The sequence below is a fragment of the Oncorhynchus tshawytscha genome, linkage group LG13 (assembly GCF_018296145.1).
Source record: "Oncorhynchus tshawytscha isolate Ot180627B linkage group LG13, Otsh_v2.0, whole genome shotgun sequence".
NCBI classification, from domain to species: Eukaryota; Metazoa; Chordata; class Actinopteri; order Salmoniformes; family Salmonidae; genus Oncorhynchus; species Oncorhynchus tshawytscha.
In genome coordinates, this window is record NC_056441.1 from 62,530,002 (window position 1) to 62,548,799 (window position 18,798).

Sequence of the window (18,798 nt, forward strand, 5' to 3'; positions counted from 1 at the left end):
AGGGTGGAGGGGGTAGTTAGTGGTGCACTCTCACTGCCTCGTCTGGAAGGGGTAACATGTTTTTCTCCAGTTCTCTGTTTTCAGACAGCTTTCTGCATGGTAACAGGCATCCCTCCCTTCTTCTACCCCTCCATTCTGCATGGTGGCAACCCTCAGCTCAGTGGTCTGTCCTGTCTGTACTCCAATACTGAATCTGATCTGGGTGGAGCACCAACATGCTAAATTTACTAGCACCGATTCATAGTCACACAGCAGCAAAGTTTTCCTTGTGGTGGTGATTCTGAGGCAGGAAGGAGAGGGAGAAGAAACATCTGTACCTTACGTGAGATGGTCCTCTTCCTCTCTCTCCCTCTCTCCACATCTGGCCCAGGCCTGTCGGTCGGTCGTTTGGAAGGGTGTGGGCATTGATTGGAGCGGCAAACAGCTGCACCCCATCCGCTCACCACATGTTTCTGATTGGGCCAGAAGTGTCTGTTTGTTAGGTGTGGGGCCGTGTTTGATGTGCTGGCTCAGCTGCGTTGGCGGCAGTGTTTTCGTGACAGGGTCTGAGGGTGTAGAGCTCAGCGGAAGTGGAGTAACCTCACAGAGAGGCCTGTGGTGCAGCGGGGTAAAAACAGGCAGGGTAGAGAGGCCTGTGGTGCAGCGGGGTAAAAACAGGCAGGGTAGAGAGGCCTGTGGTGCAGCGGGGTGAAGACAGGCAGGGTAGAGAGGCCTGTGGTGCAGCGGGGTGAAGACAGGCAGGGTAGAGAGGCCTGTGGTGCAGCGGGGTGAAGACAGGCAGGGTAGAGAGGCCTGTGGTGCAGCGGGGTGAAGAGGCTTCAGCTGTGAAGAGGAACCTTCTGGAAACCACCCAGCAGCCACACCCAGGCGGAGACCCAGACCTGCAGGCCCGAAACTCAAATCCAGAAAGAGTCATGCCCAAACCCAGACCCAACCCCATCCCCTGCCACAAACCCATACCTAAAACCAAACCCAGACTCCCCAGCCGTATTCCTCACTGTAGCTATTGGGGTTGTAGAAGACGAGATAAAACATCTAGGAAATAAATTGTAAATAAGGAGTTGAAAATTAAACTGAAATATCAATTCTACACCCTTATCACCACAGAGGCACTAAATAAGTCTGAATATCCAGTCAATAACATGCAGTAAAACATACAAGGATTTTAAGTCACGTGAAGGCGACATTTAGGGGCCTTTGCATGGTCTTTGCAAGCTCCGGAAAAAAACTCGAAATATACGGCAGTGGTAATGTATTTAGCAACATGTTGCTTTGCTCTATTTCATCTGTGAAATATTATTCAAGTCCTACATCAGAGCTGAGTACTGTAGCACATTGTGGCATGGAAAAGACCCACACCATAAATAATACTTCTCTCTTCCATTCATTCCCCTGCAGGCAGGAACATGATGCTTCACCCTTCCACTGCAATGACACACACACACGCGCGTGCGCGCGCACGCACACGCACACAAGCAAGGACACGCGTAAGCACACACATATGCACACACACACACACACACAAATACAAGCATGCACACACCAACACACACACTGTTCCACCCATTGACAACATGATAATTCTGTCTAGGCCACTTGTGGCTGGGGATTTGGCCCTGATGACCACCCCTGTCTCTCTCCACCAATGCCCAGAAACCAAGGCCTGCTGCCTGCCTGACCAACCAACCAGCCAGCCAGCCAGCCAACCAGCCAACCGACCAATCAACCCAGTCCTCCAACAGGCAGACAGGCAGAGAAAGAGGGTTCTGGAAGGCCCTGCACACCCAGCATTTTGTTTTGCATGAAAGGTATTTTAGGAAGCGAGGCACACTGAGGCAGAACTTTAAAAATAAACCTGTCGTTTATGGTCCGGAAAAGGCTTTGCATGGCCCAGCCACTCCTGCTTCCTCTGTAGTCCAGAGGCTAACACTCCCAGCCCCTCAGGGAGAGGAGAGGAGAAATCCCACTTGTCTTTTCCTACTACCGCTGACTTTTCTGATAACTACTTTATTGAGGGAAAATGTACTTGCTACGATTGTGATATGTTCTCTCACCTAGCGATCTTAAGATGAATGCACTAATTGTAAGTCGCTCTGGATAAGAGCATCTGCTAGATGACTAAAATGTCATTGCAAAATGAGAGTAGAGGGCTGAGGGGAGAGGAGAGAGGGAAGAGGAGGGAGGAGAGGGCCAACCACTCCACTACCAGTCTGTAATGAGGCGTCACGGCTGATTGTTCTCCATGCGTGAAACAACAACGCCTTCCAGGCCCAGTCACGGCCCGATGGTCCAGGCTTTTACCATCAGGAAGACATGACGTTACCACAGGGAACTTCGCTACAAGTCTGGCCTATGTGTTCCATGATGATTCAGATAACATTTTAAATAAAATGCAAGAATATGTAGCTGGCTTCTTAGAGATGGTCTCCTCGAGAAGCTAGTTTCTTAGAGATTGTCTTTTTGCTAGAGCCTTGCTAGCTATGTTTCTAGTCTTTCCACCTGTAGTTTGCTATTATAAGACTGCTCTCCTCTCTTTTCTCTCTGTTGTAGGTCTGTAGTTAGTGTGTGGTTCCCCAGACACACGCAGCGTTTGATGCTCTGCAGCACCAGAGAGAGAGAGGGAGAGAGGGAGTGGGAGAGAGAGAAAAAAAGAGATTGATCCTCTTCCCTTCCTCATCTCCGTGAGACTTTCTCTGTGTCGCTCTGAAGCTTGCTGGGCTTCACACAGCCTTCTCCCACAATGCACTGGGAATACCTCCAGTAATCAGATTAGAGTGGAGGATGCTGGGAAAAGGCTTCAGAGTCAACCAGTTGACACGGGAACAGAGAGAATGGGAGGGAAATTAGAAGTGGAGCCTCAGTTGGGAGTAATTAAGAGAAGTCCAGAGGGGGGGGGGCTATAACGTCCACTTCCCTCAACAGGAAAGCCAACGCCAATTTAATCCTTCTGTACTTCCTCCCACCAGGAGACTCTCAGCTGTGGAACTAGACATATCAAACAGCCACATAGAGTTAGAGTGAACCTGAGATACAGACCTGGGAGGGGAGATGGAAGGGTTGGAAGGGGTCCGTCTGCCTCTGTCTGTCTGTTTAGGTTATGAGGTGGTCCCTGGGTCCAGGGCTGAGAGAAGGGTGGTTTAGGATGAAGAGGTCTATTGTTGAGAGAAGCACTGTGACTCAGCCTCTCCCTCTCCCTTGTCTACTGCAGTGGGCCAGGTGTTAATGAGAAGAGGTGAGACTGGCTAACTACAGAAGAAATCACAGTGTTTTCTTGTCACGCCCTGGTCGAAGTATTTTGTGTTTATCTTCATGTATTGGGTCAGGCCAGGGTGTGGCATGGGTTTTTGTATGTGGTGTGTATATATTGGGATTGTAGCTAGTGGGGTGATCTAGCAAAGTCTATGGCTGTCTGGAGTGGTTCTCAATCAGAGGCAGGTGTTTATCGTTGTCTCTGATTGGGAACCATATTTAGGCAGCCATATTCTTTGAGTTTGTCGTGGGTGATTGTCCTTAGTGCCCTTGTTCCTGTCGCTGTGTTAGTTTACACTAGTATAGGCTGTTTCGGTTTTCGTTACGTTTCCACGTTTGTTGTTTTTTGTAGTGTTTAATATTGATTTGTGTTTTACGTTTGTTCATTAAACATGGATCGCAATCGACACGCTGCATTTTGGTCCGACTCTCCTTCACAACTAGAAAACCGTTACAGAATCACCCACCACAAACGGACCAAGCAGCGTGTCAACAGGCAGGAGCCACAGGAGAGGCAACAGAGGCAGCAGCAGCAGGAGCAGCAGCAGCTGCAGTGGGAGAGGCTGCACCACCTGGAGAAATGGACATTGGAGGATGAACTGGACGGTAAAGGACCCTGGGCTCAGCCTGGAGAATATCGCCGCCCCAAGGAAGAACTGGAGGCGGCGAAAGCTGAGAGGCGCAGGTATGAGGAAGCAGCACGGCGAAGCAGATGGAAGCCCGAGAGTCAGCCCCAAAAATGTCTTGGGGGGTGGCTCACAGGGAGCATGGCGACGCTAGGTAGGAGACCTACGCCAACTTCCTGTGCTTACCGGGGGGCTAGAGAGACCGGGCAGGCACCGTGTTATGCAGTGGTGCGCACGGTGTCCCCAGTGCGGGTGCATAGCCCGGTGCGGTATATTCCAGCTCTGCGTATCGGCCGGGCTAGATTGAGCGTCGAGCCAAATGCCATGAAGCCGGCTCTACGCATCTGGTCCCCAGTGCGTCTCCTTGGGCCGGTTTACATGGCACCAGCCTTGCGCTCGGTGTCTCCGGTTCGCCTGCATGGAGCAGCCTGTGTCTCCTGTCTGTTCAGCGCAGCCACAGCTGCCAGCCTGCATGGAGCAGCCACAGCTGCCAGCCTGCATGGAGCAGCCAGAGCTGCCAGTCTGCAAGGAGCTGCCAGTCTGCAAGGAGCTGCCAGTCTGCACGGAGCCGCCAGAGCTGCTAGTCTGTAAGAAGCCGCCAGAGCTGTCAGCCTACATGGAGCAGCCAGAGCCGCCAGTCAGCGTGGAGCAGCCAGAGCCGCCAGTCAGCATGGAGCAGCCAGATCTTTCAGTCTGCCAGGATCCGCCAGTCAACCAGACTCTTCCAGATCCGCCAGTCGGCCAGACTCTTCCAGACCCGCCAGTCGGCCAGACTCTTCCAGATCGGCCAGTCGGCCAGACTCTTCCAGATCTGGCCAGACTCTTCCAGATCCGGCCAGACTCTTCCAGATCCGGCCAGACTCTTCCAGATCCGGCCAGTCGGCCAGACTCTTCCAGATCCGGCCAGTCGGCCAGACTCTTCCAGATCCGGCCAGTCGGCCAGACTCTTCCAGATCCGGCCAGTCGGCCAGACTCTTCAAGATCCGGCCAGTCGGCCAGACTCTTCCAGATCCGGCCAGTCGGCCAGGATCCGCCAGTCGGCCAGGATCCGCCAGATCCGCCAGTCAGCCTGGATCTGCCAGTTAGCCAGGATCTGCTGAAACCACCAGCCAGTCAGGATCTGGTAGATCTATCTACCTGCCCGAGCTTCCTCTCACTCCCGAGCTTCCCCTCACTCCCGAGCTTCCTCTCACTCCCGAGCTTCCTCTCACTCCCGAGCCCCTCACTCCCGAGCTTCCCCTCACTCCCGAGCTTCCCCTCACTCCCGAGCTTCCCCTCACTCCCGAGCTTCCCCTCCTCACTCCCGAGCTTCCCCTCACTCCCGAGCTGCCCTTCAGTCTAGTGGGGTTCTGGGTGAGGACTACTAGGCCATGGTCGGCGGCGAGGGTGGACTATCCAGGGACGCGAGGAGAGGGGACTAAGACATTGACTGAGTGGGGTCCACGTCCCGCGCCGGAGCTGCCACCATGGACAGACGCCCACCCGGACCCTCCCTATTGTTTTGAGGTGCGTTCGGGAGTCCGCACCTTAGGGGGGGGGGGTTCTGTCACGCCCTGGTCGAAGTATTTTGTGTTTATCTTCATGTATTGGGTCAGGCCAGGGTGTGGCATGGGTTTTTGTATGTGGTGTGTATATATTGGGATTGTAGCTAGTGGGGTGATCTAGCAAAGTCTATGGCTGTCTGGAGTGGTTCTCAATCAGAGGCAGGTGTTTATCATTGTCTCTGATTGGGAACCATATTTAGGCAGCCATATTCTTTGAGTTTGTCGTGGGTGATTGTCCTTCGTGTCCTTGTTCCTGTCTCTGTGTTAGTTTACACTAGTATAGGCTGTTTCGGTTTTCATTACATTTCCACGTTTGTTTTTTGTAGTGTTTAATATTGATTCGTGTTTTACGCTTGTTCATTAAACATGGATCGCAATCTACACGCTGCATTTTGGTCCGACTCTCCTTCACAACTAGAAAACCGTTACATTTCTCTTTAGAGTACAGCCTGGCCAACTGCACTTATAGCTGATGACAGCATTTATGAGAATGTACTGTAGCAACACCAAGACAAACAATATTACTGAAACATTCTGCAGGGCCTGTTTGAAAAATGCAAACCAAGGATGTCCCAAATGGCATCCTATTCCCATATGGCTCTGGTCAGAAGTAGTGCAGTATACAGGGATAAGGGGTGATTTAGGACACATCACAACTCCCCAATAAGACAGGGTGGAGGTTGTCCAAGCCAGGAAATACATGCAGACAATTCAGCTGAACCAGTCACCAACTCCCCATGCTTCTAATACACAACTGGGCACAGACGTCAATTCAACATCTATTCCACATTGGTTCAACGTAATTTCATTGAAATGACGTGGAAACAACATTGATTCAGAGGTGTGTGCCCAGTGGGAACCCCGTTTCCCTCCATGATGAGATTAAAACCGGCACAGAGAGGGAGAGAGAGATGGGGAGGGGGGTGGTCAGAGAGAGCGAGAGAGAGTAAGAGAAGAGGTCAGAGGGTCACAGAGAGCGAGAGAGAGATTTACAGCAGGTCAGCCCTGAGGTGACCCCGGCCAGCAGCCCTCCTGGACCAGAGCTGGGATGCAGAGGTCAATGGTCGGTCTGGGAAAATGTATCCCACATGGCACCATATTCCCTAATAGTGCATTACTTTTAACCAGAGCTCTATGGGCCCTGGTCAAAAGTAGTGCACTAAATAAGTAATAGAGTGCTATTTGTTGCCACAGACCATTTCCTGTGCTGGCTGGTGTTCTGGAACAGGGTCAGAACGCAGGTGTGACAGAAAGCTGAGTGGGGAGCAATGGAAATGAAATAAAGACTGGTGGGGGTGTAGCACCACACTAAAACATACAGTGCTAAGAGCCTGTACGGGTTCACTATTCTCTAGACCAGAGCTGCTGTCTGTCTTCTACTGTCTCATTATGTCCTCATGGACCATACTGCTGCAGTCTGTCTTCTACTGTCTCATTATGCCCTCATGGACCATACTGCTGCAGTCTGTCTTCTACTGTCTCATTATGCCCTCATGGACCATACTGCTGCAGTCTGTCTTCTACTGTCTCATTATCCCCTCATGGACCATACTGCTGCAGTCTGTCTTCTACTGTCTCATTATGCCCTCATGGACCATACTGCTGCAGTCTGTCTTCTACTGTCTCATTATGCCCTCATGGACCATACTGCTGCAGTCTGTCTTCTACTGTCTCATTATGCCCTCATGGACCATACTGCTGCAGTCTGTCTTCTACTGTCTCATTATCCCCTCATGGACCATACTGCTGCAGTCTGTCTTCTACTGTCTCATTATGCCCTCATGGACCATACTGCTGCAGTCTGTCTTCTACTATCTCATTATGCCCTCATGGACCATGAGGATGGGGCCTGTGTGATGGAGGGAGTTGGTTGGGGCCTGTGTGATGGAGGGAGTTGGTTGGGGCCTGTGTGATGGAGGGAGTTGGGGTTGGTTGGGGCCTGTGTGATGTAGGGCGTTGGGGTTGGTTGGGGCCTGTGTGATGGAGGGCGTTGAGGTTGGATGGGTTGGTTGGGGCTTGTGTGATGGAGGGAGTTGGGGTTGGTTGGATCCTCTGTGGCGGGATGGGGATGGTTGGATCCGTTGGGGTTGGTTGGGGCCTGTGTGATGGAGGGAGTTGGGGTTGGTTGGATCCTCTGTGATGGAGGGCGTTGGGGTTGGTTGGGGCCTGTGTGATCCTGTGTGATGGTTGGGGTTGGTTGCGTGATGGAGGGGTTGGCTGGCTGGGGCCTGTGTGATGGATAGAGTTGGGGTTGGTTGAGGCCTGTGTGATGGAGGGAGTTGGGGTTGGTTGGATCCTGTGTGATGGCGGGAGTTGGGGATGGTTGGATCCTGTGTGATGGCGGGCGTTGGGGTTGGTTGGGGCTTGTGTGATGGAGGGCGTTGGGGTTGGTTGGATCCTCTGTGATGGAGGGCGTTGGGGTTGGTTGGGGCCTGTGTGATGGAGGGAGTTGGGGTTGGTTGGATCCTGTGTGATGGAGGGCGTTGGGGTTGGTTGCACCCTGTGTGATGGAGGGCGTTGGTTGGGGTCTGTGTGATGGAATAAGGAGTTGGGGTGTGTTTGTGGCTGTTGTGTGCTGTGTTTTTACAACTTGCGTTTTACAGCTGCTGTTAAACAGCATTGGGTCCACGGTTCCTGCAGTTGGAGTTATTAGATAAGAAACCTAATATAAATCAGAGCCGAGGGGTCTGGCAGGCTGGGGAAAGCAGGGGAAAGGAGAGCCGTGACGCTGGGCGACAGGACTAATTCTTTCAGTGTGTCAGGGTTGCCGGGAGGTTGCTGAGGGGTTGCCGGGAGGATAAGGTGATATCAGGTGTCCAGCCTCTGGTTCTGTCGCCTAAACTCAAGTTTCCTATGTTTCCCCCTCTCTCCTATCCTCCTCCACATTCACTCTGTTTCCCTCTCTCCTATCCTCCTCCACATTCACTCTGTTTCCCTCTCTCCTATCCTCCTCCACATTCACTCCGTTTCCCTCTCTCCTATCCTCCACCACATTCACTCTGTTTCCCTCTCTCCTATCCTCCTCCACATTCACTCTGTTTCCCTCTCTCCTATCCTCCTCCACATTCACTCTGTTTCCCTCTCTCCTATCCTCCTCCACATTCACTCCGTTTCCCTCTCTCCTATCCTCCACCACATTCACTCTGTTTCCCTCTCTCCTATCCTCCTCCACATTCACTCTGTTTCCCTCTCTCCTATCCTCCACCACATTCACTCCGTTTCCCTCTCTCCTATCCTCCTCCACATTCACTCCGTTTCCCTCTCTCCTATCCTCCACCACATTCACTCCGTTTCCCTCTCTCCTATCCTCCTCCACATTCACTCTGTTTCCCTCTCTCCTATCCTCCTCCACATTCACTCTGTTTCCCTCTCTCCTATCCTCCTCCACATTCACTCCGTTTCCCTCTCTCCTATCCTCCACCACATTCACTCTGTTTCCCTCTCTCCTATCCTCCTCCACATTCACTCCGTTTCCCTCTCTCCTATCCTCCACCACATTCACTCCGTTTCCCTCTCTCCTATCCTCCTCCACATTCACTCCTTTTCCCTCTCTCCTATCCTCCACCACATTCACTCCGTTTCCCTCTCTCCTATCCTCCACCACATTCACTCCGTTTCCCTCTCTCCTATCCTCCTCCACATTCACTCCTTTTCCCTCTCTCCTATCCTCCTCCACATTCCCCGTTCAACTTTTCTCCTTCTCTGTTTTCTCCTCTCCTTTTCTGCTCCATGTTCAGTCTGTTTCTCCCTCTGATCTCTTCTACTCCTCTAACTTCAGTCCATTTCTCCCTTCTCCTCTTTCACTCACACTTACCCCTCTCACAGACAGGCCAGAAAGAGGAACAGCACTTGCTGGACAAACCATACAGCAACACTATGCAAGTGCACTCACAATATAACGCAACCACCAAGCTGAGGTAATGATGTCCTGTCAATGGTGTTTATTATAGACAACACTGACCTCTGCTGGACATTCAATTGGATTTTAACTGATAGGGTTTATAAGTGGAGTGTATCCACAAAACAGCTGACTTTATGAGCATATGCATTTTCTGTTTTTCAAATCAACACACTTCAGAATGCAAAAGGAATACTCTGTAAAACATCCAAATCATCCGACCAACCAGAGAAATGGTAGGTTGAATGTCCATTTAGTTTTCGTCTGAAGTTCAACTTTGCCCTAATTTGGCAAAAATGTTGTCTGAAGTAGTAGCAACTTGGTTGAAAGAATAAGTGAGCCAAGCCAACTGGTCTTAGACTGCTGTTTTTTAGACTGCTGCTTTAAATATAATGTCAAACCACAGATATTTTCCATTGACCTCAGCAACGAGACATGCTGATTCCAAAGACAAGGGATGTGTCACAAATGGCACCCTATATATTGCACTACTTTTGGGTGCCATTGTTGTGCACTATATAGGGAATAGGGTGCCATTTGCCATGCACAAAGAGCTTCCAAAATGTCTTGTGTGGTTTTCTGGCTTTGCATCCTGTCGCTAGGAATAAGGACTTCTGGTACTAATCTGCATTTTAGTCACTAAGGGAAAAATATGGGCAACGGTTAGGAACAAATATGGTTCTGTGGTGAGACAGCTATCTATCTCAGAAATGTAATAATGTGTGCTATATGCAATGCAGGCAGTAAAGACAGAGCTAAGGAGCATGTCTGTTGAAACAGCTAGTTCAAATCAAATCGTACTGATCGGGTACACATATTTTGCAGAAGTTATCGCAGGTGACGCGAAAGGCTCATGTTTCAAGCTCCAACAGTGCAGTATACCTAACAATACAAAAAAAAACACCACTCAAAAAATAATAATAAAATAATAATAATAATAATATCAAGACGAGCAATGTCAGAGTCCAGAACGCACACATACAGTACCAGTCAAAAGTTTGGACCCACCTACTCATTCAAGGGTTTTTCTTTATTTTTACTATTTTCTACATCGTTTAATAACAATGAAGACATCAACACTTTGAAATAGCAAATATGGAATCATGTAGTAACCAAATAAGTGTTAAGCAAATTTGAGAATCTAAGTAGCCACCCTTTGCCTTGATGACAGCTTTGCACACTCTTGGCATTCTCTCAACCAGCTTCACCTGGAATGCTTTCCAAAAGTCTTGAAGGAGTTCCCACATATGCTTAGCACTTGTTGGCTGATTTTCCTTCTCTCTGCGGTCCAACTCATCCAAAACCATCTCAATTGGGTTGAGGTCGGGTGATTGTGGAGGCCAGGTCATCTGATGCAGCACTCCATCACTCTCCTTCCTGGTCAAATAGCCCTTACACAGCCTGGAGGTGTGCAGCTATTCCCTCCGCAAGGCTATCAAACAAGCTAAGCGTCAGTACAGAGACAAAGTAGAATCTCAATTCAACGGCTCAGACACAAGAGGCATGTGGCAGGGTCTACAGTCAATCATGGACTACAAGAAGAAATCCAGCCCAGTCACGGACCAGGATGTCTTGCTCCCAGGCAGACTAAATAACTTTTTTGCCCACTTTGAGGACAATACAGTGCCACTGACACGGCCTGCAACGAAAACATGCGGACTCTCCTTCACTGCAGCCAAGGTGAGTAAGACATTTAAACGTGTTAACCCTCGCAAGGCTGCAGGCCCAGACGGCATCCCCAGCCGCACCCTCAGAGCATGCGCAGACCAGCTGGCCGGTGTGTTTACGGACATATTCAATCAATCCCTATACCAGTCTGCTGTTCCCACATGCTTCAAGAGGGCCACCATTGTTCCTGTTCCCAAGAAAGCTAAGGTAACTGAGCTAAACGACTACCGCCCCGTAGCACTCACTTCCATCATCATGAAGTGCTTTGAGAGACTAGTCGAGGACCATATCACCTCCACCCTACCTGACACCCTAGACCCACTCCAATTTGCTTACCGCCCAAATAGGTCCACAGACGATGCAATCTCAACCACACTGCACACTGCCCTTACCCATCTGGACAAGAGGAATACCTATGTGAGAATGCTGTTCATCGACTACAGCTCGGCATTCAATACCATAGTACCCTCCAAGCTCGTCATCAAGCTCGAGACCCTGGGTCTCGACCCCGCCCTGTGCAACTGGGTACTGGACTTCCTGACGGGCCGCCCCCAGGTGGTGAGGGTAGGCAACAACATCTCCACCCCGCTGGTCCTCAACACTGGGGCCCCACAAGGGTGCGTTCTGAGCCCTCTCCTGTACTCCCTGTTCACCCACGACTGCGTGGCCACGCACGCCTCCAACTCAATCATCAAGTTTGCGGACGACACAACAGTGGTAGACTTGATTACCAACAACGACGAGACGGCCTACAGGGAGGAGGTGAGGGCCCTCGGAGTGTGGTGTCAGGAAAATAACCTCACACTCAACGTCAACAAAACTAAGGAGATGATTGTGGACTTCAGGAAACAGCAGAGGGAACACCCCCCTATCCACATCGATGGAACAGTAGTGGAGAGGGTAGCAAGTTTTAAGTTCCTCGGCATACACATCACAGACAAACTGAATTGGTCCACTCACACAGACAGCATCGTGAAGAAGGCGCAGCAGCGCCTCTTCAACCTCAGGAGGCTGAAGAAATTCGGCTTGTCACCAAAAGCACTCACAAACTTCTACAGATGCACAATCGAGAGCATCCTGGCGGGCTGTATCACCGCCTGGTACGGCAACTGCTCCGCCCACAACCGTAAGGCTCTCCAGAGGGTAGTGAGGTATGCACAACGCATCACCGGGGGCAAACTACCTGCCCTCCAGGACACCTACACCACCCGATGTTACAGGAAGGCCATAAAGATCATCAAGGACATCAACCACCCGAGCCACTGCCTGTTCACCCCGCTATCATCCAGAAGGCGAGGTCAGTACAGGTGCATCAAAGCTGGGACCGAGAGACTGAAAAACAGCTTCTATCTCAAGGCCATCAGACTGTTAAACAGCCACCACTAACATTGAGTGGCTGCTGCCAACACACTGACACTGACACTGACTCAACTCCAGCCACTTTAATAATGGGAACTGATGGGAAATGTAAATATATCACTAGCCACTTTAAACAATGCTACCTTATATAATGTTACTTACCCTACATTATTCATCTCATATGCATACGTATATACTGTACTCTATATCATCGACTGCATCCTTATGTAATACATGTATCACTAGCCACTTTAACTATGCCACTTTGTTTACATACTCATCTCATATGTATATACTGTACTCGATACCATCTACTGTATCTTGCCTATGCTGCTCTGTACCATCACTCATTCATATATCCGTATGTACATATTCTTTATCCCCTTACACTGTGTATAAGACAGTAGTTTTGGAATTGTTAGTTAGATTACTTGTTGGTTATTACTGCATTGTCGGAACTAGAAGCACAAGCATTTCGCTACACTCGCATTAACATCTGCTAACCATGTGTATGTGACAAATAAAATTTGATTTGATTTGATTTGTTGATTCATTGTCCTGTTGAAAAACAAATGATAGTCCCACTAAGCGCAAACCAGATGGGATGGCGTATCGCTGCAGAATGTTGTAGTAGCCATGCTGGTTAAGTGTGCCTTGAATTCTAAATAAATCACAGACAGTGTCACCATCAAAGCATCCCCACACAATCACACCTCCTCCTCCATGCTTCACGGTGGGAACTGCACATGCAGAGATCATCCGTTCACTTACTCTGCGTCTCACAAAGCCACAGCGGTTGGAACCAAAAATCTCAAATTTGGACTCATCAGACCAAAGGACACATTCCCCGGTCTAATGTCCATTGCTCGTGTTTCTTGTCCAAAGCAAGTCTCTTCTTCTTATTGGTGTCCTTTAGTAGTGGTTTATTTGCAGCAATTCGACCATAAAAATACATATTTTTAAATTAAAACATTTAAACAGTTGACGTTAAGATGTGTCTGTTACTTAAGCATTTATTTGGGCTGCAATTTCTGAGGCTGGTAACTCTAATGAACTTATCCTCTGCAGCAGAGGTAACTCTGGGTCTTCCTTTCCTGTGGTAGTCCTCATGAGAGCCAGTTTTATTATAGTGCTTGATGGTTTTTGCAACTGCATTTGAAGAAACTTTCAAAGTTCTTGAAATTTTCCGCATTGACTGAGCTTCATGTTTTAAAGAAATGATGGTCATTTCTCTTTGCTTATTTGAGCTGTTCTTGCCATGATATGGACTTGGTCTTACCAAATAGGGCTATCTTCTGTATACACAACTGATTGGCTGAAACACAATAAGGAAAGAAATTAACAAGGCACACCAGTTAATTTAAATACTTCCAGGTGACTACCTCATGAAGCTGGTTGAGAGAATGCCAAGAGTGTGCAAAGCTGTCATCAAGACAAAGGGTGGCTACTTTGAAGAATCTCAAATATAAAATATATTTTGATTTGTTTAACACATTTTTTGCTTACTACATGATTACATATGTGTTATTTCATAGTTTTGAAGTCTTCACTATTATTCTATAATGTAGAGAATAGTAAAAATAAATCCTTGAATGAGTAGGTGGGTCCAAACTGTTGACTGGTACTGTGTATACACACATACAGTATATTATATATTTATTATACACACATACACAGCTAAAACGTATGTGGACACCCCTTTAAATTAGTGCATTCAGCTATTTCAGCACACAGCCATGCAATCTCCATAGACAAGCATTGGCAGTAGTATGGCCCGTACTGAAGAGCTCAGTGACTTTCAGTCATAGGATGCCACCTTTCCAACAAGTCAGTTCGTCAAATTTCTGCCCTGCTAGAGCCACCCCGGTCTACTGTAAGTTCTGTTATTGTGAAGTGGAAAATCTAGGAGCAACAACGGCTCAGCCGCGAAGTGGTAGGCCACATAAGCTCACAGAACGGGACCGCCCAGTGCTGAAGTGCGTAAAAATTGTCTCTCCTCGGTTGCAACACTCACTACCGAGTTCCAAACTGCCTCTGGAAGCAACATCAGCACAATAACTGTTTGTCAGGAGCCTCATGAAATGGGTTTCCATGGCCGAGCAGCCGCACACAAGCTTAAGTCTACCATGCGCAATGCCAAGCGTCGGCTGGAGTGATGTAAAGCTTGCCTCCATTGGACTTTAGAGCAGCGGAAACACATTCTCTTGAGTGATGAATCATGCTTCATCTGGCAGTCCGAGGTTTAGGAACGTTACCTGCCCCAATGCTTAGTGCCAACTGTAAAGTTTGGTGGTGGAGGAGGAAAAATGGTCTGGGGCTGTTTTTCGTGGTTTGGGCTTAGTTCCAGTGAAGGGAAATCTTAATGCTACAGCATACAATGACATTCTAGATGATTCTGTGCTTCCAACTTTGTGGCGAAAGTTTGGGGGAGGCCCTTTCCTGTTTCAGCATGACAATGGCCCAGTGCACAAAGCGAGGTCCATACAGAAATGGTTTGTCGAGATCGGTGTGTAAGAACTTGACAGGCCTGCACAGAGCCTTGACCTCAACTCCATTGAACACCTTTGGGATGAATTGGAACGCAGACTGTGAGCCAGACCTAATAGCCCAACATCAGTGCCCGAGCTCACTAATGCTCATGGCTGAACGGAAGCAAATCCCCACAGTAATGTTGCAACATCTAGTGGAAAGCCTTCCCAGAAGAGTGGAGGCTGTTATAGCAGCAATGTTCCAACATCTAGTGGAACTGCCTTCCCAGAAGAGTGGAGGCTGTTATAGCAGCAATGTTCCAACATCTAGTGGAACTGCCTTCCCAGAAGAGTGGAGGCTGTTATAGCAGCAATGTTCCAACATCTAGTGGAACTGCCTTCCCAGAAGAGTGGAGGCTGTTATAGCAGCAAAGGGGGGACCAACTCCATATTAATGTCCATGATTTGGCTATTTCAGCCACACCCGTTGGGGCCCATGTGTTGAGAATCAGCGTGGAAGAGATGTTGTTGCCTAACTTCACCACCAAGGGTCAGCCCGCCAGAAAGTACAGGACCCAGTTGCACAGGCCCGGGTTCAGACCCAGGGCCCCGAGCTTAGTGATGAACAGCATTCTTACATTGGTATTGCTCTTTTCCAGATGGGATAGGCCAGTGTGATGACATCATCCGTGGATCTGTTGGGGCGGTATGCAAATTGCAGTGCATCAAGGGTGTTGGATAAGGTGGAGGTGATACTGTATGAACCTTAACAACCCTCTCAAAGCACTTCATGATGACAGAAGTGAGTGCTATGGGTCGATAGTCATTTAGTTCAGTTATCTTCGCTTTCTTGAGTACAGGAGCAATGGTGGACATCTTAAAGCAAGTGGGGACAACAGACTGGGATAGGGAGAGATTTCCCATGTTCATAAACACTCTAGTCAGCTGGTCTGCACATGCTCTGATTACGCGGCTTGGGGTGCAGTCTGGGCCGGCAGCCTTGTGAGGGTACAGTCCTTGTGAGCAGCGGTGGCCCGCATAGACGGCTGTGTTTTCCTCAAAGCGGGCAAAGAAGTTGTAGCTTGTCTGGGAGCGAGGCGTCGGTGTCCGCGACGTGACTGCCTTTCCCTTTATAGTCTGTGATTGTCTGGAGTCCCTGCCACAAACACTGAGTGTACAAAACATTAGGAACACCTTCCTAATATTGAGTTGCTCCCCCCTTTTCCCTCAGAACCATCTCAATTCGTCGGGCATGGACTACAAGGTGTCGAAAGTGTTCCACAGGGATGCTGGCCCACGTTGAAGCCAGTGCTTCCCACAGTTGTGTCAAGTTGGCTGGAAACTGTTGAGAGTGAAAACCCCAGCAGCGTTGCAGTTCTTGAGGCACTAAAACCGGTGTACCTGGCACCTACTACCATACCCTGGTCAAAGGCACTTCAATATTTTGTATTGCCCATTTATCCTCTGAATGGCACACATACACAATCTGTGTCTCAAGGCTTCAAAATACTCCTTTAACCTGACTCCTCCCCTTCATCTACACTGATTGAAGTGGATTTAACAGGTGACATCAATAAGAGATTATAGCCTGGATTCACGTGGATTCACCTGGTCAGTCTGTCACATAAAGAGCTGGCTTTCCTAATGTTTTGTACACTCTGGGTACAGCTTGTGTCTAAACCGTACGTGGGACTGTGGCTGGGAATTTGGGGGTGTTGTGGTCTCAAAATAATTTTACTCAGAACACTGAGTGATTAAAGGGGCTGTCTTGAATGTTTTGCAACTCAAAATGAAGTATCTGTTTTAAAGAATTGTGATCCAATGATATCATAATTGCAGTCTATATCAATCAGCGACTTATCATAAATTATGGTAGGTTAGGCCTATTTACATAAAGTGTGCTGATGATTTTTGTATGTGTTCATGCCAAGCAGCTGTTCACTGGCATTCTTTTTTGCAGTGCCCCCTTATCTGAATCAACGTCTTAAAAAACTAAAAAACATTAGCCTATTTTGTAGGCTAATGAAAACTTTCCGAAACAGAAATGCCAAATATTTAGTTCATTTCATCCAAATTCATCCAAAAGCAGTGGGATTCTTACCATGAAAGAAAAGAGATGCTGCCAGGCCCCCTGGAGCGGTGAAAACCAATGACTGTATGAAAACAGAATTATCTGCCATTTTGGACCAGGTTTGATTGATTGATTACCAATCTTTTTCTGTTACTGTACCACCACCAGAATTTCACTCACAATACCCAGACATTGTAAAACAAAAATGGAGTACCAAACCTGCCATAATAAGAAATAAATAAATGCACACAAAAATACATGAATAAATAAATCCGTACATAAATCAATCAGCAGGAAAACACCAAAATACTAACCCAAATGCATTCTTTATCTATTATCTAATTATTTATTAATTTTATTGATATATTTATTCATTTATTTCTGTATTTCTTTGTCCAATATGATAATGAGTGTGTATCAATCAAGCATCTGTGAGTGGTATCTAACACTGGGCAAAAACTGGTTGAATCAATTTTGTTTCCACGTTAAATCAATGTGGAAAACTGATTGGATTTGCAAAAAGTCATCAACGTAATGGAATTATGTTGAAAAAAAAATGTTTTACTCTTAACCTAATTCCAATGACATGGTGAAATTTTTTGAAGGATTTTATTTTGAATTCACTTTAGTTGACAACTCAACCAAATGTAAATCAAAACTAGATGTTGAAATGACACAGTGGGATTGATTGATACATTTCACGGTGTTGCTTGATAGCTTTTTCCTGGCTCTGATGGTCCGAAAGTAAAGAATCAAACTACACACACTTGAGATATTTAAAACCGGTAGAAAGCTACAGTAGCCCAATTCTTCTGGCAAGTAGATCAGGCGAACAGTAGCTAGAGACTTGGTAGTGCTGGCTAATGCTGCTGAAAACGACACCTCTACAGATTACCTGCTTTTCCGTGTGGAGGTGTAACGGAGTTAAGAACATAACGTCACTCCACAGCTAGCTTGAAATGTCGCTAAAGGGGCTATCCAATTAGTAGCTTTTGCATAGCGCAATCGGTTAGCACATTGTCAAGCAGGCCCTGGTTCAAGTCCAGTCAGTGGCAAGTTCAGGGAGCTAGCATACTGACCCCGTTTATAGAGGCATGCATCAAAAACTTGAGTCAGCTAGCTGGTACAACAGAAACAGAAGTGAACCCGTTAGTTCTTAACAATTTGGATGAAGTTGCCTGACGACTTCGCCAGAGTTGAAGTGATAACAGAGAGTCCTGATGCAGTACACTATAGACGATTGCCGCCTGGGCCACTATAATCACACCGTTGTTCAACTGGTCGTTCAGTACATTACCGTTTCTGTTTAATTAATTGTTAAACACCGTTCTGACATACTGAACCAACCCCAGGCAAATGCAACAGAGCACTGCGCCGTGACATTAATTAACTTATGGTGTGTTAGATACCACCAATATATTTTTGCCTTCCAATTTGGAGGAAGAAATACATAAATAAATGAAGAAATAATATAAATTAATGAAAGTGGGATTAATTATTTAAATAATTATGTATCTATGTGTGCATTCATTCATCCATTTATATGTGCATTTATTTATTTATGCATTTATAATGATGGCATGTTTGGTCCTCCATAAAAAACACATTTAGCATGATAATGTATAATGTTATTTACAACTGTTGTAATGTAGACAATTATACATTGGTTGTTCATATTTTGCTAGCACATGGGAGACCCCAGCAAATGCTCTGTGGTAATTGGCTACTGTCACCTCTCATTTTTCGTGACGACTATGTTTTTATCCAATCTGATTGGTTTGTGGGACTTGCTTACACGGCGGGAACTTCTAGGTAGCTAGTCAGGTATGTTTACAGTTAGCTAACATGCGGTGTATATCAAATTTGTAGCTACAAAGGTAAATTAACACCATTCAAACATGAATTTCATTGATAT

General features: G+C 47.6%; 2 protein-coding genes across 3 annotated transcripts in view; one reads left to right on the forward strand and one right to left on the reverse strand.

The window, feature by feature from the left end:
• Window positions 1–7,238: 7,238 nt before the first annotated feature.
• LOC121838960 (extensin-like) lies at window positions 7,239–8,039 on the reverse strand. The gene has a single exon (XM_042294942.1). The coding sequence runs from the start codon at window positions 8,037–8,039 to the stop codon at window positions 7,239–7,241; it is 801 nt and encodes a 266-aa protein (XP_042150876.1).
• A 10,590-nt stretch (window positions 8,040–18,629) lies between these two features.
• Window positions 18,630–18,798, forward strand: part of brip1 (BRCA1 interacting helicase 1) — a 45,556-nt gene continuing 45,387 nt past the window's right edge. The window contains exon 1 of one of the 2 annotated variants that reach the window (XM_024403009.2): window positions 18,630–18,707. The gene's annotated coding sequence lies outside the window, so the exon portion shown is untranslated. Of the gene's footprint in view, window positions 18,761–18,798 lie in introns of both variants that reach the window. The other variant, XM_024403005.2, reaches the window with a different exon arrangement.

Bases quoted from the DNA above. Each gene is read 5' to 3' on its own strand.
- LOC121838960 (XM_042294942.1), bottom strand. From the start codon at position 8,039: ATGCTGTTTAACAGCAGCTGTAAAACGCAAGTTGTAAAAACACAGCAC.